This window comes from Caretta caretta, chromosome 21, assembly GCF_965140235.1.
Source record: "Caretta caretta isolate rCarCar2 chromosome 21, rCarCar1.hap1, whole genome shotgun sequence".
Classification (NCBI taxonomy): domain Eukaryota; kingdom Metazoa; phylum Chordata; order Testudines; family Cheloniidae; genus Caretta; species Caretta caretta.
This window is the reverse complement of record NC_134226.1, coordinates 16,653,867-16,681,065: the sequence shown is the minus strand read 5'-3', so window position 1 is coordinate 16,681,065 and position 27,199 is coordinate 16,653,867. Positions and strand designations below refer to the sequence as shown.

General features: G+C 53.7%; 1 protein-coding gene across 1 annotated transcript; it reads left to right on the top strand.

The window, feature by feature from the left end:
• The first annotated feature begins 254 nt into the window (after positions 1-254).
• On the top strand, positions 255-26,989 carry EPS8L3 (EPS8 signaling adaptor L3). Its single transcript, XM_048826643.2, has 20 exons — positions 255-625; positions 2,299-2,360; positions 2,816-2,889; positions 11,432-11,496; positions 11,873-12,031; positions 12,307-12,456; positions 12,805-12,881; positions 13,394-13,575; positions 13,943-14,028; positions 15,781-15,895; positions 16,862-16,926; positions 18,347-18,424; positions 19,627-19,775; positions 20,474-20,582; positions 21,604-21,638; positions 22,853-22,949; positions 23,849-23,968; positions 24,318-24,403; positions 25,106-25,238; positions 26,288-26,989. The coding sequence occupies exons 2-20, from the start codon at positions 2,320-2,322 to the stop codon at positions 26,303-26,305; spliced, it is 1,839 nt and encodes a 612-aa protein (XP_048682600.1). The 5' UTR covers positions 255-625; positions 2,299-2,319; the 3' UTR covers positions 26,306-26,989.
• Positions 26,990-27,199: the final 210 nt, after the last annotated feature.

Below are 27,199 nucleotides of genomic sequence, written 5' to 3'. Positions count from 1 at the left end.
GTGAATGAATCCCCGGCGGCGTCACAAAACCAGCATGTGATCCGCAAGCAGCCAGTGCTGGAGTGGCAAAGTGGGTCAGGCCTCAGGGGCACTGGCAAAGCGATGCCGGGAGCTCAGCGCTGTGTGAGGAGGAAGCGCTGGAGGGCAGGATGTTCACAGGAGGGGGGCCGGCAGAGCTGTGCATGAGGGTCATGGCATTGTGGGAGGGGAGGGTCTGCTGTGTAGGGATCTCCGGAGCTGGGTTAGTCAGGGTGCTGACAATGAGGGTGGAGGTGCCTGGACAGAGCTGGGTGAGGGTCTGCTCTGCAGCTGCTGTAGCCTAGGATTACTATGCATCGGCAGGGGCCTGCAAGGTTGATGATTTTCCTATGCGAGAGAGCAAAGAGCAGCAGGCGTGGTCCCTGCGTCAGAAGCCAGACGAGATTATTATGATTCACTCCCTCTGGGTCCAGTTACCAAGAGAGTGAGTCCAGAGCTGGGGAGATCAAAGTCTGCAGTCGGAGCTGTAGATTGTCCAAGCCGCAGCTCCTGGCCCCCTCCTCTTCCCCTGAGTTTCTCCAGGAGAGAATGCCCCTGTGATCGCCCACTGGGAACTGGTAGGAGCCATCGCCCGACAACCTGCCAGGTAACCAACTTGCAGTATTCCCTGGACGCCAGCTTCCGGCTCCAAGCCTTAGCGAGGGAGGAGTAAGCAGCAGGCAGGTCCAGGTGATGATGGCTCCCCAGGGAGAAGACTCTGTGAGGAGCAGCTAATTGCTCGGGGAAAGGCCCTGCTCTCTGGGTCCGGCGGGCAGGCAGTGGTGGTGTGCTGCGACGTGCGGCTCTGGAAGGGGATCGATGTGAGCTGGGGTTAACCAGCAGCAACTCAGACACATGGTTACTAAGGGGGATCTCCCTCTCAAGCCAGGCGAGTTTCCCTCCCTCCAGCATTTCAAGCCCTGCAGGGAAAATGCCTGACCTGGGGCTTCTTAAAAGCAAGATGGCTGTCAAGGCCGTGACGCCACAAACTTCCTGGTGCTCTTCGCTAGAGCCAGGGCGGTGGGGAGGCGGCTGGCCAGGAAGGGCTTAGATTGATCGCAGCGCTTGTCTGATAAGTGGCATTGGTGGCTGCGAGGAGACAGGGCGGGCGAGAATGGAAGCCTGATTAGCCACAGGGCTCAGTCGAGACCAAGATTTGTGACACAGGAGCACAGGGATCAGAGCAGGGGCCCATCTAGCCTAGTCTCATGGCTCTGGCCCTGCCCAGCGCCAGCTACTTCAGAGGAAGGTGCAAGAAACCCCCCTCCCCAGTGGACAATTGTGAAATAGCCTGACCCCGTTTGTTAAAGGGTAGCTCATGCCCTGAGGCAGGAGAGTTTATAGTCCCTCCAAACATCCAGGGGATCTATTTTCAGGAGGGGAGGCATTTGGGGTAATTGCAGGAGCTGGCCTCGCATTGTCCCTGCCCCTGCGGGGCCGATCCAGCCCGCGATGCAGCAAGTAAGAGTTTGAGGCGTGGAGGCTGGGGAAGAAGATGGGCTTCAGCTAAACTCTCTCCCTTTTAGTAAAGGCTAAATCATAAGCTTGCCTCCCTGGGCTCCCCCACTGGAAAATGGTGGTTCCAGCCTCCAACCCTCCCGGAGTCCCCAAACCTCACTCTTTGGAAGCCCCTTATTCCCTGCAGCAGGGCTGCATGACTGGGCAGGATCAGGGTGTGCCCATGTACTGAGGGAGGTGATCAGTGATTCGTGTGCATTGGAGCCGAGGGGCCGGGGGGGAAGGAAAGCCGTGCAATTAGGGCTCTGACACTGGAACCAGCACCCCTACTGTGTAGGTGACCATATTTCCCAACGGCAAAATGGGTCACCCTGTGGGGCTAGCCAGAGTCCTCTTGTGGCCCGAGCCACTTGCCCGAGACCCCCTCCCTGCATGGGGCTGGCGTCACTGCTCGCTGGAGCCCTGCCTGCCCCCCATCCGAGGCTGGGACTGGTGTCACTGCTCACTCGCCCCCTGCCTCTCCCCCTGCATGGGGCTGGCATCACCACTCACCGCCAGGCACGTTCCTCCGCACCCATGCTTTTGACAGAAGTGGGCATTTGGCCCATTTGCTCTTGCCAACTGATCGGCTTTGCAAGAGCAATCGAGACAAATGCCCACCCTGGCCAGAAAAGTCAGGACGGCCAGGACAGGGCTTAAAAAAGGGGCTGTCCTGGCCACAATGGGACATATGATCATCCTACTACTTTCAGCTCCCTCTGCCTTGCCCTCCGGCAGCTGATCCCACCCTTGGGCGTGGGCTCTGATGTTTCTGTTTTGCAGGGCCTGCCCTCTGGGACAACGATGATGGAGCCCTTTGGCCACAGGACCGAGTCTGAGTACAAGTGAGTGCCCGTCTCTCTTAGGGCTCTGGGGGTGCCCCCTACCCTGCTGCGGTGAGCTCTGGGGGCTGTACTCCCCCACCCCACAGGCATACAGTACAATCAATGCTCCATCTGACAACTGCTTCTCTGACCATCCCCAGGGCTCTTGGGCAGAGCAGCCTACCTGGGAGACAGGGAGCATCTTCCAAACAGGGCCCAGGCACTGCTCTCTCTGCATCTCCCCATCTGGGTCAGGAGGCACCCACTGAGATTCCTCACGGGCCAGTGGGGGCCAGGCAAAGGCCGACTGTCGTCAAACCCCACTCACCCAGCTCCGGAGCACAACCTGGCATGTGCCAGCAGGTCCCTGCACTGGGGAGCAAGGGCCCAAGCTCAGGGGGGAGGGAGGAGGGTCCTTGGGATCCTGGCAGATCTTATGACCCAGGTGTCTGTATGTTTGTCTGTCCTCTCTACAGTGAGTTCAGCAATGGCAGCCCAGACCTCATCAGAGCCAACAGCACATCCAGGCCCAGCAGCAAAGCCATTTACCGTAAGAACAGCGTCCCCCTCCCTTCAGCCTACCCATCCCCTTCCCCTCCCTCATGTCTCCGCACCTCCCATCTAGGAGTGCAAGTAGGGTGGTAGGCTCCAGTATGCTAGCAAGACTTTTAGCGGGTACGGGGTACCGGAAAGACTTAGCTAGCTAGCCTTAAAGGAGCAGAACGCAGCTAGGGAGAGCATTCATTCTTTATATGGGTTTAACAGCACAATACATATGCTAACAAACTTAAACAAAAGAAAAGGAGTACTTGTGGCACCTTAGAGACTAACCAATTTATTTGAGCGTAAGCTTTCGTGAGCTACAGCTCACTTCATCGGATGCCTACTGTGGAAAATACAGAAGATTGTTTTTACACACACAAATCATAAAAAAAATGGGTGTTTATCACTACAAAAGGTTTTCTCTCCTCTCACCCCACTCTCCTGCTGGTAATAGCTTATGTAAAGTGATCACTCTCCTTACAATGTGTATGATAATCAAGGTGGGCCATTTCTAGCACAAATCCGGGGTTTAACAAGAACGTCTGGGGGGGCGGGGGTTAGAAAAACAAGGGGAAATAGGTTACCTTGCATAATGACTTAGCCACTCCCAGTCTCTATTCAAGCCTAAGTTAATTGTATCCAATTTGCAAATGAATTCCAATTCAGCAGTCTCTCGCTGGAGTCTGGATTTGAAGCCGTGACATTATCGGGGATAGTGTTCTTGACGGCTTGTAGTCCATCTTTGTGTGGAATGTTGGTGTAGAGGGCTTCTACATCCATCGTGGCCAGGATAATGTCACGGCTAACCTGGTGGCTGAAATTTGTGACTTTGTCCTTACCCATAACTATTTTACATTTGGGGACAATGTATACCTTTAAACCAGCAGCACTGCTATGGGTACCCGCATGGCCCCACAGTATGCCAACATTTTTATGGCTGACTAAGAACAACGCTTCCTCAGCTCTCGTCCCCTAATGCCCCTCCTCTACTTGCGAGATATTGATGACATCTTCATCATCTGGACCCATGGAAAAGAAGCTCTTGAGGAATTCCACCATGATTTCAACAATTTCCATCCCACCATCAACCTCAGCCTGGTCCAGTCCACACAAGAGATCCACTTCCTGGACACTACAGTGCTGATAAATGATGGTCACAAACACCACCCTATACCAGAAACCTACTGACCGCTATTCCTACCTACATGCCTCCAGCTTTCACCCTGACCACACCACACGATCCATTGTCTACAGCCAAGCTCTGCGATACAACCGCATTTGCTCCAACCCCTCAGACAGAGACAAACACCTACAAGATCTCTGTCAAGCATTCTTACGACTACAATACCCACCTGCAGAAGTGAAGAAACAGATTGATAGAGCCAGAAGAGCTCCCAGAAGTCACCTACTACAGGACAGACCTAACAAAGAAAATAACAGAACGCCACTAGCCATCACCTTCAGCCCCCAACTAAAACCCCTCCAACGCATTATCAAGGATCTACAACCTATCCTGAAGGATGACCCAACACTCTCACAAATCTTGGGAGACAAACCAGTCCTTGCCTACAGACAGCCCCCCAACCTGAAGCGAATACTCACCAGCAACCACATACCACACAACAGAACCACTCACCCAGGAACCTATCCTTGCAACAAAGCCCGTTGCCAACTGTGTCCACGTATCTATTCAGGGGACACCATCACAGGGCCTAATCACATCAGCCACACTATCAGAGGCTAGTTCACCTGCACATCTACCAATGTGATATATGCCATCATGTGCCAGCAATGCCCCTCTGCCATGTACATTGGTCAAACTGGACAGTCTCTACATAAAAGAATAAATGGACACAAATCAGACGTCAAGAATTATAACATTCATAAACCAGTTGGAGAACACTTCAATCTCTCTGGTCACGCGATTACAGACATAGAATCATAGAATATCAGGGTTGGAAGGGACCTCAGGAGGTCATCTAGTCCAACCCCCTGCTCAAAAGCAGGACCCATCCCCAATTAAATCATCCCAGCCAGGGCTTTGTCAAGCCTGACCTTAAAAACTTCTAAGGAAGGAGATTCCACCACCTCCCTAGGCAACGCATTCCAGTGTTTCACCACCCTCCTAGTGAAAAAGTTTTTCCTAATATCCAACCTAAACCTCCCCCACTGCAACTTGAGACCATTACTCCTTGTCCTGTCCTCTTCTACCACTGAGAATAGTCTAGAACCATCCTCTCTGGAACCACCTTTCAGGTAGTTGAAAGCAGCTATCAAATCCCCCCTCATTCTTCTCTTCTGCAGACTAAACAATCCCAGTTCCCTCAGCCTCTCCTCATAAGTCACGTGTTCCAGACCCCTAATGATTTTTGACGGGTTTCAGAGTAACAGCCGTGTTAGTCTGTATTCGCAAAAAGAAAAGGAGTACTTGTGGCACCTTAGAGACGAACCAATTTATTTGAGCATGAGCTTTCGTGAGCTACAGCTCACTTCATCGGATGCAACCGATGAAGTGAGCTGTAGCTCACGAAAGCTCATGCTCAAATAAATTGGTTAGTCTCTAAGGTGCCACAAGTACTCCTTTTCTTTTTGCTAATCATTTTTGTTGCCCTTCGCTGGACTCTTTCCAATTTATCCACATCCTTCTTGTAGTGTGGGGCCCAAAACTGGACACAGTACTCCAGATGAGGCCTCACCAATGTCGAATAGAGGGGGACGATCACGTCCCTCGATCTGCTGGCTATGCCCCTACTTATACATCCCAAAATGACATTGGCCTTCTTGGCAACAAGGGTACACTGCTGACTCATATCCAGCTTCTCGTCCACTGTCACCCCTAGGTCCTTTTCCGCAGAACTGCTGCCTAGCCATTCGGTCCCTAGTCTGTAGCTGTGCATTGGGTTCTTCTGTCCTAAGTGCAGGACCCTGTACTTATCCTTATTGAACCTCATCAGATTTCTTTTGGCCCAATCCTCCGATTTGTCCAGGTCCCTCTGTATCCTATCCCTCCCCTCCAGCGTATCTACCACTCCTCCCAGTTTAGTATCATCCGCAAATTTGCTGAGAGTGCAATCCACACCATCCTCCAGATCATTTATGAAGATATTGAACAAAATCGGCCCCAGGACCAACCCCTGGGGCACTCCACTTGACACCGGCTGCCAACTACACATGGAGCCATTGATCACTACCCGTTGAGCCCGACAATCTAGCCAACTTTCTACCCACCTTATAGTGCATTCATCCAGCCCATACTTCTTTAACTTGCTGACAAGAATACTGTGGGAGACAGTGTCAAAAGCTTTGCTAAAGTCAAGAAACAATACATCCACTGGTTTCCCTTCATCCACAGAACCAGTAATCTCATCATAGAAGGCGATTAGATTAGTCAGGCATGACCTTCCCTTGGTGAATCCATGCTGACTGTTCCTGATCACTTTCCTCTCCTCTAAGTGCTTCAGGATTGATTCTTTGAGGACCTGCTCCATGATTTTTCCAGGGACTGAAGTGAGGCTGACTGGCCTGTAGTTCCCAGGATCTTCCTTCTTCCCTTTTTTAAAGATTGGCACTACATTAGCCTTTTTCCAGTCATCTGGGACTTCCCCCGTTCGCCACGAGTTTTCAAAGATAATGTCCAATGGCTCTGCACTCACAGCCGCCAGTTCCTTTAGCACTCTCGGATGCAACTCGTCCGGCCCCATGGACTTGTGCACGTCCAGCTTTTCTAAATAGTCCCTAACCACCTCTTTCTCCACAGAGGGCTGGCCATCTATTCCCCATGTTGTGATGCCCAGCGCAGCAGTCTGGTAGCTGACCTTGTTAGTGAAGACAGAGGCAAAAAAAGCATTGAGTACATTAGCTTTTTCCACATCCTCTGTCACTAGGTTGCCTCCCTCATTCAGTAAGGGGCCCACACTTTCCTTGGCTTTCTTCTTGTTGCCAACATACCTGAAGAAACCTTTCTTGTTACTCTTGACATCTCTCGCTAGCTGCAGCTCCAGGTGCGATTTGGCCCTCCTGATTTCATTCCTACATGCCCGAGCAATATTTTTATACTCTTCCCTGGTCATATGTCCAACCTTCCACTTCTTGTAAGCTTCTTTTTTATGTTTAAGATCAGCTAGGATTTCACCGTTAAGCCAAGCTGGTCACCTGCCATATTTACTATTCTTTCGACACATCAGGATGGTTTGTCCCTGTAACCTCAACAGGGATTCCTTGAAATACAGCCAGCTCTCCTGGACTCCTTTCCCCTTCATGTTAGTCCCCCAGGGGATCCTACCCATCTGTTCCCTGAGGGAGTCGAAGTCTGCTTTCCTGAAGTCCAGGGTCCGTATCCTGCTGCTTACCTTTCTTCCCTGTGTCAGGATCCTGAACTCAACCAACTCATGGTCACTGCCTCCCAGATTCCCATCCACTTTTGCTTCCCCCACTAATTCTACCCGGTTTGTGAGCAGCAGGTCAAGAAAAGCGCCCCCACAGTTGGCTCCTCTAGCACTTGCACCAGGAAATTGTCCCCTACGCTTTCCAAAAACTTCCTGGATTGTCTATGCACCGCTGTATTGCTCTCCCAGCAGATATCAGGAAAATTAAAGTCACCCATGAGAACCAGGGCATGCGATCTAGTAGCTTCCGCGAGCTGCCTGAAGAAAGCCTCATCCACCTCATCCCCCTGGTCCTGTGGTCTATAGCAGACTCCCACCACTACATCACTCTTGTTGCTCACACTTCTAAACTTAATCCAGAGACCCTCAGGTTTTTCTGCAGTTTCGTACCGGAGCTCTGAGCAGTCATACTGCTCCCTTACATACAGTGCTACTCCCCCACCTTTTCCGCCCTGCCTGTCCTTCCTGAACAGTTTATAACCATCCATGACAGTACTCCAGTCATGTGAGTTATCCCACCAAGTCTCTGTTATTCCAATCACGTCATAATTCCTTGATATCACCAGGACCTCCAGTTCTCCCTGCTTGTTTCCAAGGCTTTGTGCATTCGTATATAAGCGCTTGAGATAACCTGCTGATCGCCCCTCATTCTCAGTATGAGGCAGGAGCCCTCCCCTCACAGACATTCCTGCCTGTGCTTCCTCCCGGTATCCCGCTTTCCCACTTACCTCAGGAAAGTTGCGATATTACAACAGAAAAACTTCAAATCCAGACTCCAGCGAGGGACTGCTGAATTGGAATTCATTTGCAAATTGGATACAATTAACTTAGGCTTGAATAGAGACTGGGAGTGGCTAAGTCATTATACAAGGTAACCTATTTCCCCTTGTTTTCCTAACCCCCCCCCCCTCCTCAGACGTTCTTGTTAAACCCTGGATTTGTGCTGGAAATGGCCCACCTTGATTATCATACACATTGTAAGGAGAGTGATCACTTTACATAAGCTAATACCAGCAGAAGAGTGGAGTGGGGGGGAGAGAAAACCTTTTGTAGTGATAAACACCCATTTTTTCATGATTTGTGTGTATAAAAACAAACATTTTCTGTATTTTCCACAGTAGGCATGCGATGAAGTGAGCTGTAGCTCATGAAAGCTCATGCTCAAATAAATTGGTTAGTCTCTAAGGTGCCACAAGTCCTCCTTTTCTTTTTGCGAATACAGACTAACAAGGCTGTTACTCTGAAACCTGTCATTAAACAAAAGCTTTGTTTAAGTTTGTTAGCATATGTATTGTGCTGTTAAGTTGGTCTGGAGTCATAGAATCATAGAATATCAGGGTTGGAAGGGACCTCAGGAGGTCATCTAGTCCAACCCCCTGCTCAAAGCAGGACCGATCCCCAATTAAATCATCCCAGCCAGGGCTTTGTCAAGCCTGACCTTAAAAACTTCTAAGGAAGGAGATTCCACCACCTCCCTAGGTAATGCATTCCAGTGTTTCACCACCCTCCTAGTGAAAAGGTTTTTCCTAATATCCAACCTAAATCTCCCCCACTGCAACTTGAGACCATTACTCCTTATTCTGTCATCAGCTACCACTGAGAACAATCTAGAGCCATCCGCTTTGGAATCCCCTTTCAGGTAGTTGAAAGCAGCTATCAAATCCCCCCTCATTCTTCTTTTCCGTAGACTAAACATCCCCAGTTCCCTCAGCCTCTCCTCATAACTCATGTGTTCCAGTCCCCTCATCATTTTTGTTGCCCTCCACTGGACTCTCTCCAATTTCTCCACATCCTTCTTGTAGTGTGGGCCCCAAAACTGGACACAGTACTCCAGATGAGGCCTCACCAGTGTCGAATAGAGCGGAATGATCACGTCTCTCAATCTGCTGGCAATGCCCCTACGTATACATCCCAAAATGCCATTGGCCTTCTTGGCAACAAGGGCACACTGTTGACTCCTATCCAGCTTCTCGTCCACTGTAACCCCTAGGTCCTTTTCCGCAGAACTGCTGCCGAGCCATTCGGTTCCTAGTCTGTCGCGGTGCATGGGATTCTTCCGTCCTAAGTGCAGGACTCTGCACTTGTCCTTGTTGAACCTCATCAGATTTCTTTTGGCCCAATCCTCCAATTTGTCTAGAGCCCTCTGTATCCTATCCCTACCCTCCAGCATATCTACCTCTCCTCCCAGTTTAGTGTCATCTGCAAACTTGCTGGGGGTGCAATCCACACCATCCTCCAGATCATTTATGAAGATATTGAACAAAACCGGCCCCAGGACCGAGCCTTGGGGCACTCCACTTGATACCGGCTGCCAACTAGACATGGAGCCATTGATCACTACCCGCTGAGCCCGACAATCTAGCCAGCTTTCTATCCACCTTATAGTCCATTCATCCAGCCCATACTTCTTTAACTTGCTGGCAAGAATACTGTGGGAGACAGTGTCAAAAGCTTTGCTAAAGTCAAGGAACAATACGTCCACTGTTTTCCCTTCATCCACAGAACCAGTTATCTCGTCATAGAAGGCAATTAGATTAGTCAGGCATGACTTGCCCTTGGTGAATCCATGCTGACTGTTCCTGATCACTTCCCTCTCCTCTAAGTGCTTCAGAATTGATTCCTTGAGGACCTGCTCCATGATTTTTCCAGGGACTGAGGTGAGGCTGACTGGCCTGTAGTTCCCAGAATTCTCCTCCTTCCCTTTTTTAAAGATGGGCACTACATTAGCCTTTTTCCAGTCGTCTGGGACTTCCCCCGATCGCCATGAGTTTTCAAAGATAATGGCCAATGACTCTGCAATCACAACCGCCAACTCCTTTAGCACTCTCAGATGCAGCCCATCCGGCCCCATGGACTTGTGCACGTCCAGCTTTTCTAAATAGTCCCGAACCACTTCTTTCTCCACAGAGGGCTGGTCACCTCCTCCCCATGCTGTGCTGCCCAGTGCAGTATTCTGGGAGCTGAGGGGAAAGGTGAGGGGACGGAAGGTGTTTAGACAGTGTTTTTGATTCCTGCTCCAGCCTCTGGACTATGAACATATACTGATGGGAGCATTCTAACCAAGGGACTAAAGGCTTTAAGGTAATCTGGAGCCTTCATATTTCCTTGATCCTTTGCAGATGGACTTATGAGTTGGATATGGTACAGAGACTGTTCTAGCCTCATTGGTTGCTGATTTCTCCCTTGCAATGGACAAAGATCAGATCTCTGCTGACTTTCTCACATGAGTCAGCAGCCTTTGATAGCTGTGATATAAGCAACATAGCCCTTGCTTGAGTGATTTTGTTCTTTCCTCTCCAAATGTCAAAGCCTGTTCCCATTGAACTCAATAGCAAAACTCCTTTTGATTTCAGTGGGAACAGGATTTGGTCCCAAGAGATTAGAGAATGTACTTTTGATCAATTGCTTATCTGTCCAGAGATAGTTCTCATACACGTCCTGCCAGACTGATTTTGATTGCCCATCCTGTACGTCATGCTGAGGAAAATAATAAAACAATTTGGGCTGTAGCTCTATCAAGATGTACGTGGCACACAGAGTTCTGTGCCTCTTTTGCATCACACCCAGATGGTGCAGCATCTTTGCTTGCCTGGTGCCTGGCAGAGAGCAATACTTAGGCCTTGTCTACGCTGCCACTTTACAGCGCTGAAAATTTCTCACTCGGGAGTGTGAAAAAACACCCCCCACGAGCGATGTAACGTAGACAGTGCACCAGCGCTGGAAGCTACTCCCCCGCAACTACCCAGCCACGTTAAAGCGTGGGTTAAAGTCACATTAAAGGGAAAGTGGGTGATTGTCCTTCCTATCCTTCTTTCATTAAAAAAGTTTTCAGTTTGGGGTGCTGCTGGAAGTACAGGTGGCACCAGCGGCCCAAAGCATCATTTTACAATCGCATCTGTTTAATGGAGTTGTAAAATTTTAGACAAGTAAGGGGGGTGTCGGAGGGGACGGGGAGAGCGTGGGGGCCCCGGGCTGGGGGTGGGGTGGGGAGGGGAGGAGTCACATGGAGGGTTACGTGGGGAGGTCACGTGACACCCCGTTGTGTCCCTCCCATGAGTGCAAGAAATGCTTTCTCCTTGCACCACGTCTCCTGTCAGCCAGCCCCTTCTTCTCCCCAGATTTCTGCCTCACCCTTTCATTCCTCTTGCCCCTCTCCGCCTGCAGGCCAGCGCAAACATTACACCCTCTCCACACTGAAGCAGCAAAGCAATTTCCAGCACCGCGTGGAGGTAGGAGAAGTCCAAGCGGCCTGTTTTCCCTCCCTGGAGAAAATGCCCCGTGCACCCCCGCTCATCAGAGCCCGAACAGCTGCCCCCGCGCTGTCACCTCCCCTCAGCGGGGAAGGGCCTTCCCAGCATGCTCCGGTGCGCCAGGATGGGCAATGCAGCTGCATGCTGCTTCCTCTGGGCTTGCACCGTGGCTGGGTTCCCCACCGCCCAGCAAAGCCCTGATTGCAGACGAGACATCCCAGCCTCGTGCTTTGCACGGGCCAGTACCACCCACCGCCACCTCGCTCAGCCACGTCACGCGGTCCCCTCTCCTGTGGTCAGGGGCCAGGGTCAGGGGCACTGGGGAAGGCCTGGACTCTGTACTGTGTGTCCCCAGCACCTGCTCACCGCCCACGTGGACTCCAAGGACATCTGTGGCGTGGACGACTGTGTGGCACAGCTGAAGATGATGGATGCGCAGGGACGGGTCTGGGGACAGGACATGATCCTGCAAGTGAAGGGCCCTGAGCTGCTGTTGAGCGACATCGAGACCAAGGTGCATGGGGGTCTCCCAGCCCATCTCAACCTCCCCTCCTCCCAGCAGGGCCCAGCCCCACCCTGCAGCATGCACTCTCTTTAGGATCCTGGGGGAGACAGCAGAGTGCATCGGGGGGCTTACTCTTTTCCTGCAAGCCCTATGGGAGGGGATATGCTGCCTCTGGCCCATTGGGTTCCCCTCACACCCCATGTTCATGGGAGAGGAGCTTGGATCCCCAGCAGAGCAGAGACACCCACTGTCCTGCTGATCGGCCCCTGTTTCCTCCGCTGCAGGAGGAGTTGGAGAGCTACCCCCTTGAGAGCGTCCAGGAGTGCGCTGCCATACTCAGCCCCTGTGTCTACAACTCCATCCTGGCCGTCACCGTGAGGGAGCAGAGCCAGCACGGCAGCAGCATCCTCCTCTTCCAGTGCGAGCAGCTTGGGGTGAGCAGCACGGGCCGGCGGCAGGTCTAAGGATGGCTTCAGCCAGCGGCTCGGCCCCCTCCTCGGAGCACGGGAAATGGGAGACTCGTTAGCATGGGGTGCATGTGACGCTGCAGCCCCGTCCTGGATGGAATCAGGATGGCGTTTCATTGTCCCCACACTGCTAGGGAGAGTCTCCTATAGCTCCAGTAGCAGTTGCTTTCAGAACTGGATGCCCTGGGGTCTATCCCCACTATTGGCAGGAAGTTCTGCGTGGCTGCGGCATGCAGCGTAGGGACTGCAGCTCTCAACTGCAGGGCTGTGGAGGGGAACTCACGGTTCTGCTGTTTCCTCTTCCCTTCCCATCAGGCAGAGCTGATGAAAGCCAACCTGGAGAAGGCCATCAAGGAGTGGAAAGGGGAACGGGAGAGTCAGGACATGCTCAGGTAATGGGGTGCAGAGAGCCTGTCTCCAGCAGGGTAAGTTAGGTGCAACCCTCCAACCACTGTCTCTTGATGGGGCACTTCCAGGTCTGACACAGTCCCACAACCCTGGATTCCCAGGAGCCCCCCTCTCCCCTTCCACACACCCCTGGATTTCCAGTAAGGATCCCCCCATAAAGGTACAAAAAAATTCCCCACCTTCTGAGGTCCCCAAGGGATACAGCCCACACCCCAGCTCTAGACAGGGGCCCTCAGTCCTTCCATAGAGTTGGGGTGCTCCTAGGGTTGAGCCACACAGAGCCCTCGTGGATGGGATGTATCCCCCCCCCCACCCCTCTTCCTCGGGGACACCAGGGATTTCTCTTCCAGTGTCCCCAGGGGGTGTAATGCAGTCCCTTCTCTATGGCAGAAGAAGCCTTCTCCCAGCCCCCAGTGACCTGATCCCCCACCTCGTCTGCAGGGATAGCACTCAGTGCTGCATGACTAGAAGACGCCCTCCTTGTTCCCTTTCTCAGGAGCAGTTTGGAGACCATGCTGTCCCAGCAGAGCCGAGGGTCCTTCCACAGCAGCCTCCCACAGATCAGCCAGGATAGGTGGGCTGGACTGTCAGACCCAAACCCCTTTATTCCTCCCACACCACAGGAGTGGCAGAGCCAAGACCAGGTGCCCCGGAATCCTCCAGCCTTCATGGATTATGGTAAACAGGCTCAGGTGTGGCAGGGAGGGGGTGGTGAGTGGGGGAGGGTTGGCGTGGAGGAGGGGCAGGCCAGGGAGGTATAGGTTCGGAGCAGGATTTGGACTCAGGACTCCTAGATTCCCTTCCCAGCTCTGCCACTGACTCTCTGTAACACGGGGCTCATGATACTGGCTCCCCTTAGCCAGGCTGTATTCACTGATGTCTGCAGAGCGCTGGAGGTGCTGTGGGAGGGTGCAGAGGGCAATGGGGAGGATAGGGTTGGGGGAGGAGCTGTAAGTCTGAGCCCTGACGGAGGGGGCCATGGAATGGAAACCCCACCACAAACCCCTGCCTGCTGTGACTGACCTCAGCCTCCTGGGTATTGCAGGGCCTGGCCAGCCGCGGCCCCCAAAGCCGAGAGATGAGTGGACGGATCCCAGCTTGCAGGCAATGCAGGACTTGGACAAAGACACTGTAAGTGCCCCAGGACTGCTCCAGCTGCTTCCCTGACACCAGCTTTTCCTGGGACTGCTGCAGCCCCCCTCATCGCCTGGTGGAGCCTGCCCCCAAGGATAGGCTTGGCCCCTGGTGCATCACCAGGCAAATGTGCAGTAGGGCAGAGCTTGTTTGGGTTTGGTATTGACACGCTTCTGACCCTCTCGGGGGCTGCGGTGTTGGGCTGGGACCTGCATGGGAAGGAACTCTCCAAGCGCCCTGCCAGACCCGAGAAGAATGGCCTCTGCCTTAGAAAGGCCTAGAGAGCAGCTGGCAGAAGAGGGAGAGGAAGTAGCTGCCAGGGGGTAGCTGGGTGGATTTTTAGCCTCTGCAGTTCTGCTAGCTGGCTTAGGGGACAAGATGTGTCCCAGCCCTGCCCAGAAGGAGCTGTGGGCCGGCCAGCGAGTGGAAGTGGGGATACAGCCAAAGGAGGAGCTGGGGAGATCAGGTTTGCTCGCCTCAGAGGTTCACAGCAGCCCTCAGTTTGGCCACTTTTGCTAGTGGCTCAAACCTGCCATTCACTCAGCTAACCTCATCACTGGCCAGCATAGGGAAACAGAAGGAGAACAATCCCCACAGTCTCTGCTGATCCACCTAGTAGGTTGGGGGACAGGCCAGGGACCTTCCCCTCTGGTGGGACCCACAGTCCAGGAGAACTCCTCCTCTATCCAATAGGGGGATGGGGGGAACCCAGGCCCACCCTCTACTCCGGGTTCCAGCCCAGGGCCCTGTGGATCACAGATATCTACAGTGTTTCTTGTAACAGCTGTGTGACAGCTACAACTCCCTGGGCTACTTCCCCATGGCCTTCCCCCCAACACCTTCTGTATCCTCACTGCAGGAACTTCCTCCTGACGCCAGATAGCGTTTGTACTCCTCAGTCCTCCAGCAGCACGCCCTCTCGCTCTCAGCTCCTTGCGTGCCCCTCACTGACTGGGGTGAGATCCTTTTCAAACCAGATGCCCTGATTAGTCTGCCTGTCTTAATTGATTCTAGCAAGTTCCTGATTGTTCTGGAACCGCCCCTGTTACCTTATCCAGGGAAAAAGGACCTGCTTAACCTGGAGCTAATATATCTCCCTCTATCACTCTCCTGTAGCCATCTGGCCTGACCCTGTCACAAGCTGATCACTCTTGGCTACGGGTGGTGTTCCGTCCAGGGAGCTCACAATGCAATTAGACTGCTTCAGTATTTTGGATATCAATCAAGGACTTATTACTAGAATTGGTCTGATAATTGCTGAGCTGGATGTGTGCAGGCGAGGGTTCATTAACATCTGGAGCAGAGATCCCCCAGGATGCAGTGCTTCCCTGCTTTTCTGGTCCCAGAGTTCAGTGCAATTCTTGTCTTGGAATCTCCGTTCTCCATTCTGTATGCTAATGAGGATGCCTCCCTGTCCCATCTTTGATGCAGATGAGGCTGGGGGAGTTGCCTTAATCTTGTCACCCTTGTCAGGAGGGGTGTAGGTGTGTCTCCCACCGCCCTTCACTGCTCTCTGTAAGTCTTTTCTCTGATCGGTTTTGGTTCCAGCAGAGGCTTGGGGGGGGTGTCCTTTCATGAGTCAGACAGGCTGGATACTGTGCCCTGGTTCCCCAAGAACACAGAGCAGACTGGTATCACCTTGCTCTGTGCTCTGGCTGCAGTTAGGCCTGGGCGTTCTCCCCAGAGATAGAGGCTGGCCTGGGGCCCTGCCATGGCTCAGATACATCCCGGCTGCTTCTGTGTCGGCAGGAAATCCTGAACCATGTGCTGAGTGACATCGAGCTCTTTGTGGGGAAGCTGAAGGAGACGAGCGGCTCGGTGAGCAGCAAGAAGAAGTCGAAGAAAAAGGACAAGGAGAGAGGAGGTGAGGGAGGGAGAAAGGTTCTGTGGAAAGAAGGGGGCCTGGGACTCCTAGGAGAAGCAGGGTCAGTCTCTGCGTGGTCCCTCCAGGGGAAAGGTGACCTGGGGAGGTCTCTGAGGGGACATCTCCGCAGCTGTGGAGTGAGCCTCCCAGCCTCGGTAGGCAGATGCACGAGCTCTGCTTCAGCGAATGCACTTCAGAGTAGCCGTGTGCATGTTGCGGCATGAGCATGGCACAGGTTGCTCACCCTATCGTGGAGCCAGGGGCTCGGGCAGGCTTGGACTCCATGTCCCGCCTGTGCTGAGCATCCACAATGCTATTTATGTGGTATGTGTCCGTCTACCCAGGGTGGGACACTCACTCCCAGCTGTAGTGAGTGTAGACACACCCTGTGATGGGAGAGGAGGATCTGGGGGGCAGGTCTCTGTGGGGGCCCCCAGGGGAAGGAAGTGTCTCATGAGGCTAGGATCTGTGCCCCTGGCTAGCATATCCAAATCTCCAGCCTGCGGTGGGCAGCGGAGAGCATGCGGCTTTCATGACATTGGGGCGGGCGAGGAATTACCCCATGAACAGAGCTCCGTGCCCTTTAGCACAGTCTCTGCCCCTTCCGAATGGCTAGGTGGGGTCCCGAGGCCTGGGCTGCTCCTGCCCTGGCTCAGTCCCCAGGCCTGTTCTGCCTCTCTGAGAGCCAGTTCCAAAGCTGGGGCTGGGGCCCATCTATTGAGGCTCTCTGCTGTTCTCAGCTGTTAGGAGGTGGGATGGGGAGGGAGGCGGGACAGTGGATGGATGGATGGACGGATGGACAGGGCCCACTCCTGAGAGCAAAGCTGCCTGCCCTGAGAGGCGTGGGTGGAGAGGCTGATCTGTCTCTGGGCATCTGGCTGTCTGCTTGCTGCGGTGTGGGAGAGATGGGCGAAGCGCCCAGCTACCAGGCTGACAGCTCCCTCCTGTCTCTCCCATCTCTCCCAGTGCTGCCCCCAGAGCCTGAGTGGGAGACCTGCTTCCAGAAGATCAAATACGCCTTAAACCTGCTGGTAGGTCAGGGCTACTGGCTGGGTGGGCAGAGCTGGCTGGGGGTTGAAGAGGGGTGCCCATGGCAGCACCACACAGGGCCCATTGACACCGCCCGGCCCAATTAGCAGAGGGCACAAAGCAGCGGGGGAACCTATGCCCTCCCCGCAAGAGGCTGAGCACTGGGATACAGTGGAGATGAGCATGGTATAAATGCCTGGATGCAGAGACCCTGTGCACCCAACCCCCTGTGGCCCACTCCCCTCAGTGCCGCCAGGGAATCACGTTAGTTATTGAAACAAAACAGGATCTGGGATGGAGGGATCTGGGGGTGGAGGGTGGGGTCAGAGGGCCTATAATGCCGGGATAAATCTCTGGCTACTTGGCAGCCTCCTGGAGCCAGGAAATCCCTGGCGCTGCTCGGGCCCTATCGCTTGAGTCGAAGAAGTTTCTGTCAGCCGCCATGGGACTAGCGGGGTCATTGGTCTGACCTGGCACAAGCAGTGAGGGCCGGGGAACTGGTCTGGTCTTGCAAGGCAGTTCCCGTGGGGTTCCTCTGCTGAGGCGCTCAGAAACGTTGGTGATGAGTGTGGCATGAGAACCGATATAGAGAAGAGTATCTGGAGCTGACTGTGTTGTATGTCCCTGGCTGTCCCTCCTGCGGGATCGTAAGCCAGGGCGGTGGGGGTATGGTCGGGGGGTGCATATGTAGGCTTGGCAGAATTCAGGTTTTATTGTCTCTAATTTCGAAGATTAATAATGATTTTTTTCTATTTTTAGTTATTTTAATTGTTACGGTTGCTGTAAATTAAGTGGGGGGCCTGGCTGGAGCTAGGGCTAGGGTAGTGCTGGCAGTGGGGCTGCAGGGGGCTCCCCACACAGCCAAGGGGCCCAAGACGCCAGAGCACAAGGTGCTGGAGAGGCTGCAGTCATCTTGGCCTGGAGGGGCAGAGATCCCCAGCCAGGCCTACAAGGAGGAAGAAGAGTCCCCAGCCGTAGGGCAGGCCATCTGGTTGCTGAATGGCTCCTACCTGGGACAGACCATTGGATGGACTCCCCCATGGCTGGGGTACTCATCCTCTAGTCCTCACAGTCCTGGCCAGGCCTCTCTGCTCTGCCCTGCCAAGATCGCAGCCTCCCCCACACTTTGCACCTGCAGGGGTCAGGTGTCTCACAGCTAGAGTAAGAACACTGCATATGGCATAGGTACGGGTTTGTCCTATCCATGCAGCAGGGAGATCCTGGGTGCTGGGGGCTCTGCGGCCAACTCCCCTGCTCTACCAGGGCCAGCCACACTTGTTACAGAGCACATGCTGCAGCCAAGTTTGCAACCCCTCTGCGTTGCTCCTCCTTGTGTTAGCCGCCCAGGGTGCAGCTACCTCCCTGGCGGTGGGGCCAAGGCAGAGAGGTGAAAAGCTTCACCTGTGTTTTGTCTCTGCCCAGGGGAAGCTGAGACCTAAGCTGCAGCAGCAGCCCAGTGCCCCGGAACTGGTTCGACTCGTCTTCTCCACCCTCTCCTTTGTGAGTATCCCAGACCGTTCGGATCCATCTCATTGACCCCCCTTGTATCCATGCAGCCAATGGGCTGGCAGGCTGGACAATACCAGGATGCGAATTGTAGTCTCCGAATGACACCATTGTTCCAAACTGATCCTGCTCTCCTTGGGAAGTGCCTACGGGAATGCAGGCCAGATCCGCAACTGGTGTCAGCTGGTAGAGCTTCATCAGCTTTGGGGGAGCTGCCTCCATCTCCACGACTTCAACGGCACTAAACCAGCTCATCCCAGGTGAAGAACTGCCCCCGAAACTCCTACTCTGGGAGTTGGATTGAGGGCTCCAGAAAACCTGATCGTTGGCTGAGCCCAAAGCCCAGGTCTCTGAGCCTCACCAAATAAGGGAAGCTCATACGCACAGTGCTTTCCTCAGCTGCAAACCTCCACAAAGGGAAGGATCTGTTTTCTCTTTGCTGTATCCCACATGCGCATTGCAGCAGCAAAGAGAAACCTTGGGAGACAGAGTGCCAAACACTCAGCCTAGGGGACGATCAGCTCCTTCAGCAAGCAGCAGCATTCTTCAGGGGTAGGTGTAACGACTGCCATTGTGGCTTCTGCCAGAAATTCCAGATCTAAGCCCCTTTGTCCTATGTGGGCACAGAGTGGGATCGGCTCACAGTGGACAATGGGTTGCAGGCAGATTTTTCCCCACCACAGGAATCTGAGAGACCCCAGATTTTCCCTGGCAGTAAAATTCTCAGGACATAGCCTTGTGGCTACCAGGAGAGGGCATGGGCTAGTGATTCAAGCACAGGCCTGGGAGTCAGGACTCCTGGCTTTTGTTCCCACCTTTGCCGCTGGCTCGCTTTGTGACCTTGAGCAAGTCACTTCCCCTCTCTGTGGTTCCATGTCCTGACCTGTAAAACTGGCATCCGCCCGCCGCCCCCAAGGGCTGTGTGGATGGGCTCTGTTCATAGAGCACTTTGGAGCTCCGCTGCACAGTGATCGTGTGAATCGTTCCCCTGCACCCAGCGCTGTGCGCTTCAGTGTGGCAGATCCCCCTGCAAACATCTGACCACCAGTGACTCATCACCCCCAGCTGCACCCAAAGCAGGTGTGAGCAGGGCACCCTGACAGCGCAGCTGCCCTCGGACATGACCACCAGAGCGGGGAGGTACTGGGCTGACCTGACTTATCACTGTCATTCCTCCCCATCTGCCCAATATCCAGATTTTGTCCAACTGTCCCTGGCCCAGCCTGGCCTCCTCCATTGTTTCCCCTCTGCTGACCGAGGCAGCCATCGACCTGGTGGACGAGTCTTTGGAGAAAAAGGATCATGACACCTGGAAGAGTCTGGGCAAGGCTTGGCACACCACGAGGTGAGGAGAATCCCTCGGCCATCCAGGCCATTCCCTCTACCAAGCCGGCAGGGCGTGGAGCAGCCGCTTGGAACGTGCACCGTCCGTTGCTGTTAATGGGGAGGATCTTAAGCCGGCGAATGTGGAAAGAACTTGAACTGGGATCCAGTGGAGCCATCTCCCCCTTTAGCGTTAATCCAGATTGTGGTTGCTGGTCTGAAGTCTACTCTTTAGCCCCAGGCAGCAGCTTCGCCGCATTACCCAGCCCTGTCTGGATCTGAGAGGAGATCTCGAGCCCCATTGGGCTGAGATGGGGAGAGAAGCTGTGCTGAGGGCTTCTGTGTCAGCTCCTCCCAGACGGGCATCAGACACCCAGGAATGCTGTCTGTCTCGCTTCCAGCCCGAGCCGGATCCGAACCAGCAGCCTCCACTGGGGTTGTAAGAGACTGTTCTCCCCTTACCAAGTCACTGAGCTTTCCATCGTCCCCTCCACCCCCACATGTACCTTCCCGCAGGGCTATGACTGGTGCCTCCCTTCCCAGCCTGAGCCCCTTGACCTGTTCTTTGCTCGCTGCAGCCATTGCTTGTTGTCAGAGCTATGGATCCCCCTTCGAGTCGCTTCTACCCACCCTGTGCAGCTGCCGGTGGTTAGAGAGACGTGTTTATGGTCCTGTCTGGAGACCAGCATTGCAAAGTCTTCTCTTTCTTCCCCACCCCAGGGCAGAGTACCCAGACAGACAGTTCATCCCTCCCTACATCCCCATCTTCTCAGATGGGTGGGTGCCCCCCCTGCCGACCCAGAGGGCGACTGCCACTCATGTGGAGAGGGTGAGTCTTGACTGCCAGTCTGTTCGTGGCGGCACAAATTAAAATTTGAGCTGGGTGGCTGAGGGGCGCACTTTAAATACTGTCTTCCCAAAGCTGCTGCTCCCTGATTATGATTGATTCCCCTCACATCACTAAGACCACTTTAAGCACTATCACTGGGAATGGGGAATAGCACAAGGGACATCTAATGGGCTCATCTCACAGAAGCAAAGCTAATGAGGCAGTTTGGCCCCAGACCCCTTGTAAGAGAGGGAGGGTTGTCTAGTGGTTAGAGCACTAGCCTGGGCCCTGGGAGACCCAGGTTCAAGCTTCTGCTCTGCCACTGACTGCCCATATGATCTTGGGCAAGTTACTTAGGCACAGAGCCTCAAAGGTATTCAGGTACTTAACTTCCATAGGTGTTAGGTGCCTAAATACCTTTGAGGACCTGTGTCTTCATTTCCCATCTGCAAAATGGGATAGTAGCACTGCTCGGTCTCACCATGGGAGTCTTAGGACAGCCTCATTAATGGTTACCAGGCACTCAGATGTTATAGGGATGAGTGCCATAGACAGACATCGGAACTCCGAGTCCAGGGGAGGGGAAGATGATTTGCACTGCTGTAAGCCCATCCTTCCCTTGAAACACTGAACAGTAGGTTGTAGCCAGGCCGTGACTTGGCCCTTTGTGCAATCTGGGAAAGGATTACGTCCCCTACCAGGGGATTTAGTGCATGCAGACTTTGCTGTGTGTGGACTGCTTCCTCCTGCCTCCCCCAGGGTCTAGCAGTGATAAAAGCCCTACGATTGCTAACAGGTGAGGGAGATTCTTCTGTAACTTGGAAAGACAGGCTTATGTTTGCAGAGCAGAAGCTGCTGGGGTCACACGTGCTGCGTAGCCTCTCCAGGGTGTCTCTCTGGCTCTGGGGGTTATCACCCGTCTGTTCAGTGGGAGCCATGAAGGGCTCTTGTGCCACCCTCAGCTTCCCTGGAATGCCCCCCTCGGATGTAACTAAAGCATGTTTGTCTTCTCTCCATGCAGCAGCCCCTGGGAAGCCAGAACCATGCCACGTCCAGGTACGTGCTCCTGTCTCCAGGCTGGCCTGGCTTCCTACTGGGGTTCTGAGAAATGTCTCAATGCGCTGTATGCAGGGAGGCCCCTTGGACTTCAGTGTGCATGAATGAACATGGGCAGCACAGGGTCCCTGGCTATGAGGGGCAAATAACTCCTGCTCAGAACTTGCTGGGATCCCCTCTTGAGACCGCACGTGCTCAACACAGTCCCTGTTCCCCAAATCCTACACACGCTACACACATACTCCCACTGCTGTTGCTACACACACAAGGTTCTTTCTGACCTACCAGCAGAAGAATCTGCCACAGCTGACTGGTTTCAGCCTGCCAGCAGAGCCGGGCTTCCATTCTGGGATGTCTCTGAGCCCGTGGGTGGGGGCAAGGGCAGCTCATTACAAAGGGGCCCTGTTGTCAGCCCTGCTGGCACAGGCTGCAGTGATGCCAGGGAGAGAAACCCAAGGTGGGGGCTTTGGCCACCGTTGGGTTCAGCAGTTCACACTGTGTCAGAAGTGGGGGAAGCATCCCTGGAACAAAAGGGGGTCTGTGTGAGACAGGAAGGTCAAACCCGCTGGAGACAGCAAATGAGTAGCTCATTTGGCTCCCTTGTCAAGTATCTTAATTGCTCACTGCATTATTGCCTCTGAAAGTGGGTCACCCTGTCCTGTCCCCCCCATATGGTCTGAGAGCTCTCTCCATGCCAGCCTGCCACTCCTGACTGCTGTCTATGCCATCTCTGTGGGCACAGCCCCTCCCAAGCCCCTGCTGTTCACCTTTGGGCCACCTGGCCCCAGCCAGTTGCTCTTTCCCCTTGAGTGTGTCAGGGTAGCCGAGTGGCTCTGTTCTCCCAACAGTAACAGACTATGGGCCTGACCCTGCAAGGCGCTGAGCACTTCCTGGGGGCGGGTGGGGGCAGCACCCGCAACTCCCATGGCGAGAGTGACGAGAGCTGAGGGTGCTCAGCGCCCTTCAGGATCAGGCCCTCTCGCTGTGTCTAGACAAAAATCCTATGGGACTAGACCTGCTCTTGGTGACTGGAGTAGTACTGAAATCAACAGTTACCTGCCCTGCAGAGCTTTGTGAGAGAGGTCAGGATGGGGTTCTCTTTTTGTAAGCAGCAGCTGGATCTCTTAGCTGGGTCCCTAGGGATCTAGGACTGAGATGGTCACAGATCTCCATTCTCCTGGGCTCTAACTCCATACATGGTCTCCTCCTTCCAGAGCTCCTTCTAGTCCCCCGCAGCTCATGCAAGCCATGTACGAATTCCAGGCCAGGAACAACAAGGAGCTGACTGTCATGAAAGGGGAATTGCTGGAGGTAAGGCAGGAACTGTCCTATGAAGCCAGGGAATTGTTCACAGTCTCTGCTAGGCGATCTCAGCACCAAAACTTAGATACCTTTGGGAGGTAACTGGGTCTCCATTCTCTCTATAAAGCACAGTGCATTCCTCTGGGACTATTTACAGATATAGAGGGAGGGCGGCTACTAGGGACTGGTGGATCAAGGTGAATGGAGATTGGACAACAGGCAGAGAGGGCTAAAAGCACCAAGGCACAGAAGGACCTTTGATTGCTGACTATGGCTAAATGCCACCAGCCCAGAGGCTGCACAGTGATCAAAGCACAGCAGTGGCATATGGCTGGGAACAAGGACTAAATATCATGCACAGGATCGGCCTGTGGGGGGTTGCTTCTACCGACGGTACTGTGCCCAGTAGAAGAGTTGGGTTTTCAGACATCTACTAAAATGAAGCCCGCTAATAATGCCCATACTGTAATGATGCATGCTCAGGTCTCACGAGAGTGGAAGTTAGATGTCACGGATTTTGGGAAGGTAGGCAGGGGATAGGAAGGAAATGTCGCCCCCTCGCTGGGCACGTCTGGCTAGATGCAATCTTGGGGGAGGCTCTTTGTTTTCATCTGGAAACAGAACACTGGACTTGATGGCTGTGACGAAGTGGGACTGTTCTTAATGTTTCCTCTGAATAGTGTGGGGGTGCCTCAGTTTCCCCTATGCAGTTCTTAAGTATCTAGGTGGGGGGATAAGGGTGTATGATCATTGCAGAGCCCTAGAGGGCAGGTGTGTGCAGGGGTCGGGTGAGCAGGGGTCGGGTGAGCAGGATCCCCTGCTCTGGTAGCCAGAGTGATGGCTTTCACACATTTCACCTCCTCAGCTTCTGGGGGCGGATTTGAATTATGCTGTGTCCTTTGGCTCAGATTCTAGACCAGCGGAAGAAGTGGTGGCTTGCTAGAAACAGAGCAGGTGAGAGGGGCTATATCCCGAACAACATCGTGGGGCCAGTGGATCAGAAGCCTGCAGAGAACAGCATGAACCAAGTAGGTCACCCTGTTCCACTCCAAGATGCAGCAACGCACTGACCTGGCTGGGCCTTTGCCCACCCTGAGCTGGGGATGGGGTTATGGGAACTAGCTTGCTCTCAGTTCAGCGCATGCCGGCTGTAGAATAAAGGTTTACTGATCTCATCCCCTGCACTGAGCTAACGGCTCCTGATCTCCCAGACACCAGCTCTGAGATGAAGCTTGTCCCCTGCAGGCAGTGGCTTGCGGGGTGGCTGGGAGGGGGAAGAGGGAAGTGTTCCCTTGTCTGTTTTGGGGGATCGGTGGTTTGATTAGCGCTCTCATTTGCCGTGAGACGCCTCAGTCCCCTCCTCTCTTTTGGATCTAGGCGCCAAGCAGCTCCCCTAGTCTCCAGCAGAAGTCCACGCCGGCGGAGGTGACGGCCTGGCTGAGGGACATGGGCTTCTCCAAGATGTAAGTCACCTCAGTCGTTAACCCTGGAAACTGGCCTCTCTCTGAGAAAGGCCCTTCCCTGCCATCACCCCCTGGTCTCCCTGAGTCACATCGGCCCAATCCTGAAGCCCTGGGGGCTGATCCTGTGCCCATGGACTACAATGGCACAGAATTGGTAAAGCCACCGTTGGGCAGTTTGGGGTTAGGCCCAGAGCTGTGCGGGTCAAGGACACTGATACCTAGCCGGGGAGAGGAACAAACCCCCCCACCACCCTTCCAACCCAGGGGAAGGAAGCACGATCAAAGAAAATATTCTCTTCTTATGCCCTAGAAGGGGCAGGTGGCCACTCCCAGGCATGAAACTGACTAGTGCCTCTTGCCCCAATTAGTGCTTCCCTGTGGTACTGGTACCAACTTGCCACATCTTGGATAGTACATTTCAGCAAACGCCCCCTCCCCCCACACCGTCAATCTGCATCTCCCCTGGTGCAGATCTGCCTGTGTCCAGCTCCAGCTGCTGCTAGAACAGAGACCGCGCCCACCAGGCCAGTCTCCCCTGCTGATGGTCTGACTGGGGAGCAGTTGCCATTTCTTCAGTCCATGGTTTTTCTTTGCAATCCCGCCCTTCACCAGGGAGCTGATCTCCAGGGGTTACTCCAGGGGTTACTTCCCCTGAGCACCCATTGACCCCTCCCTCACCATCTGTCTGTCTGTCTCCCGCAGCACAGTGAAGTGCCTTGGCGTGCTCAATGGCAACCAGCTGCTGGGGATGAGCCAGGAGGACATAAAAACTGTCTGCCCGGAAGAGGGGAGACGTGTCTTCTTCAAGCTCTCTGCTGTTAAATCGTCCCTGGGGGTGAGTCTGCTACAGGCTTGCTAGATACATAGCCAGCATCCCAGGGCCCTGCCTGGGCCATCACTGAACACTCTGTAGGGGTCTCCCCAAACATACAGAGGGCTAGTGTGCGGGGGAGAGATGAGCATGGGGGGCCTAGCTCAGGTATTCATATCTGACTTATGGGAAGTCCACAGTCTTCCAAGGTTGGGTGCTTTGGGGTTCCTTTTGAGACCCTTCAGCCCAGATCCACAAAGGTACTTATTGCCCAGTTTTAGGCACCACTGCACTTTACAAAACCCTGCTTGGCAGCCACCGAACCCCATAGGCACCTAAACTCAGAGCCTAAATTTTTGCTGTAAAAGTTCCCTAGGCCTTTAAGTTTCTGCCTCTGGGCATATGCACTGGTGTCTCCCTCTAAGCTCTGGCCTAGCTCCTGCCTGCACCCCGGTGCCATCTGCAGACCCGGGGAAGGCAGGCAGAGGAGTACCTAGCATAGGGGGTGGTGAGGATACTCTAAGGAGTGCGAGGTGCTTAGAGTCTCTGCTGCTAGGGGCTAGGGAAGTACCAGAGCTAGCTGCCTGAAAGCTACTGAAGATCAGTAGCATGGAACTGAGCAAAAATGTTCAAACACTATTTGTCAGAAAAGGGCTTTTCAAACCCCTGAACAAGTTTCCATTTAGAAAATTAATTTTGATAAACTAGGAAAAAAACAAGCAGCTTTTCCAGTTGTTTGAAATGGGGGAGGGGGAAATCCAGTGGTAAAATGCAGTTGGTGGGGGGGACGGAAAACCAAAAAAAGAGACAAAACTGGGGAGCGGGGTGAAGGAAGTTTCCCAAAATGTGCAGGGGAGGAGAGGGGCACATCAGTTTTCAGGGGGAACCTTTCACGGGAGAGTGGCACCGACTGACCTTTTCTTCCCACTCTGCTAGCTCTGCGGGGACCAGTCCCGCTGCGCGGAGCGCTAGCCTGGCCCCTGGGCTCCGCAGGGCACAGCCTGAGGCCCAAGGTTTGTCCATCCAGCCGCCTCTGGAACCTCAGCACCCTGCACTTCTCTTCCTTGTTGCAGATTGGCCCTCATGATTAGCTGGCTCCCTTCCACACCATCTCCGATCTGGCAGAAGCAGCACAGGGACCAGAGACTGAACAGAGGGACAGCAGGTCTCTCCCAGCATTAGCCCTCCTGCTCTTCTGGGAGTCTTCTGAGTCTCTTCCCCTGCCTCTTGTGCCCAGTGCAGAGAGTGGGTGCAGTGATCCCCGAAAGCCATGTGTCACCTACTTGTCATGGACTGTTTTTGTTCAGTGTTTGTACAGCACCTCACACAGAGGGGTCCTGGTCCATGACTGGGGCTCCTAGATACTCCTGCACTACAAATCATGCTATTTATTCTTACAGCTACATACGCTCCAACTAAGCATGGACTTCAGCAGTCTGGTCAAAGGCAGATAAGTTTAGCTCCCCAACAGGCTTTGTCCGATTCTCCCAGTTGTACAGCATCTGCACTAGAGTTTAAATCATATCACCCAAGAAGATACACCCCCTAGCATGCTTGGCTTTCTTTCCCTACTATTCTTCCTTTGCAAGTCTCACGTAGAAAGTTTTTCTTGTAGGTGCAATAAGATCAAGCCTGCAGAGCCAAGATGCTCCCCAAAAGCATGTACTGTTCTCCCAGGTTCTTCTAGCCAGGAGCAATGTAAGCAGTTATTAGGTAAAGGTTGTTTAATGGTCTGTAAAGAAAGTTCTTGACTACAAATAAAGTGATTGAATCAACTGCTCTTTCCTAGCCCCTTTTAGGAGCTGACTTTGGAAGAGTCTTGGGACTAGGGGACAGCCTCTTACCCTCCCTCTTCCACGGACACTGGGGATGGTAAAATGGTTTTGATGCAGTGGAGATTAAGATGAGGAAGGGGAGATGGGCATGTGTGTGTCAAGTTGTTTGGCACCCATCAAGCTGAACATTTCAGTTTGGGGAAAATTCAC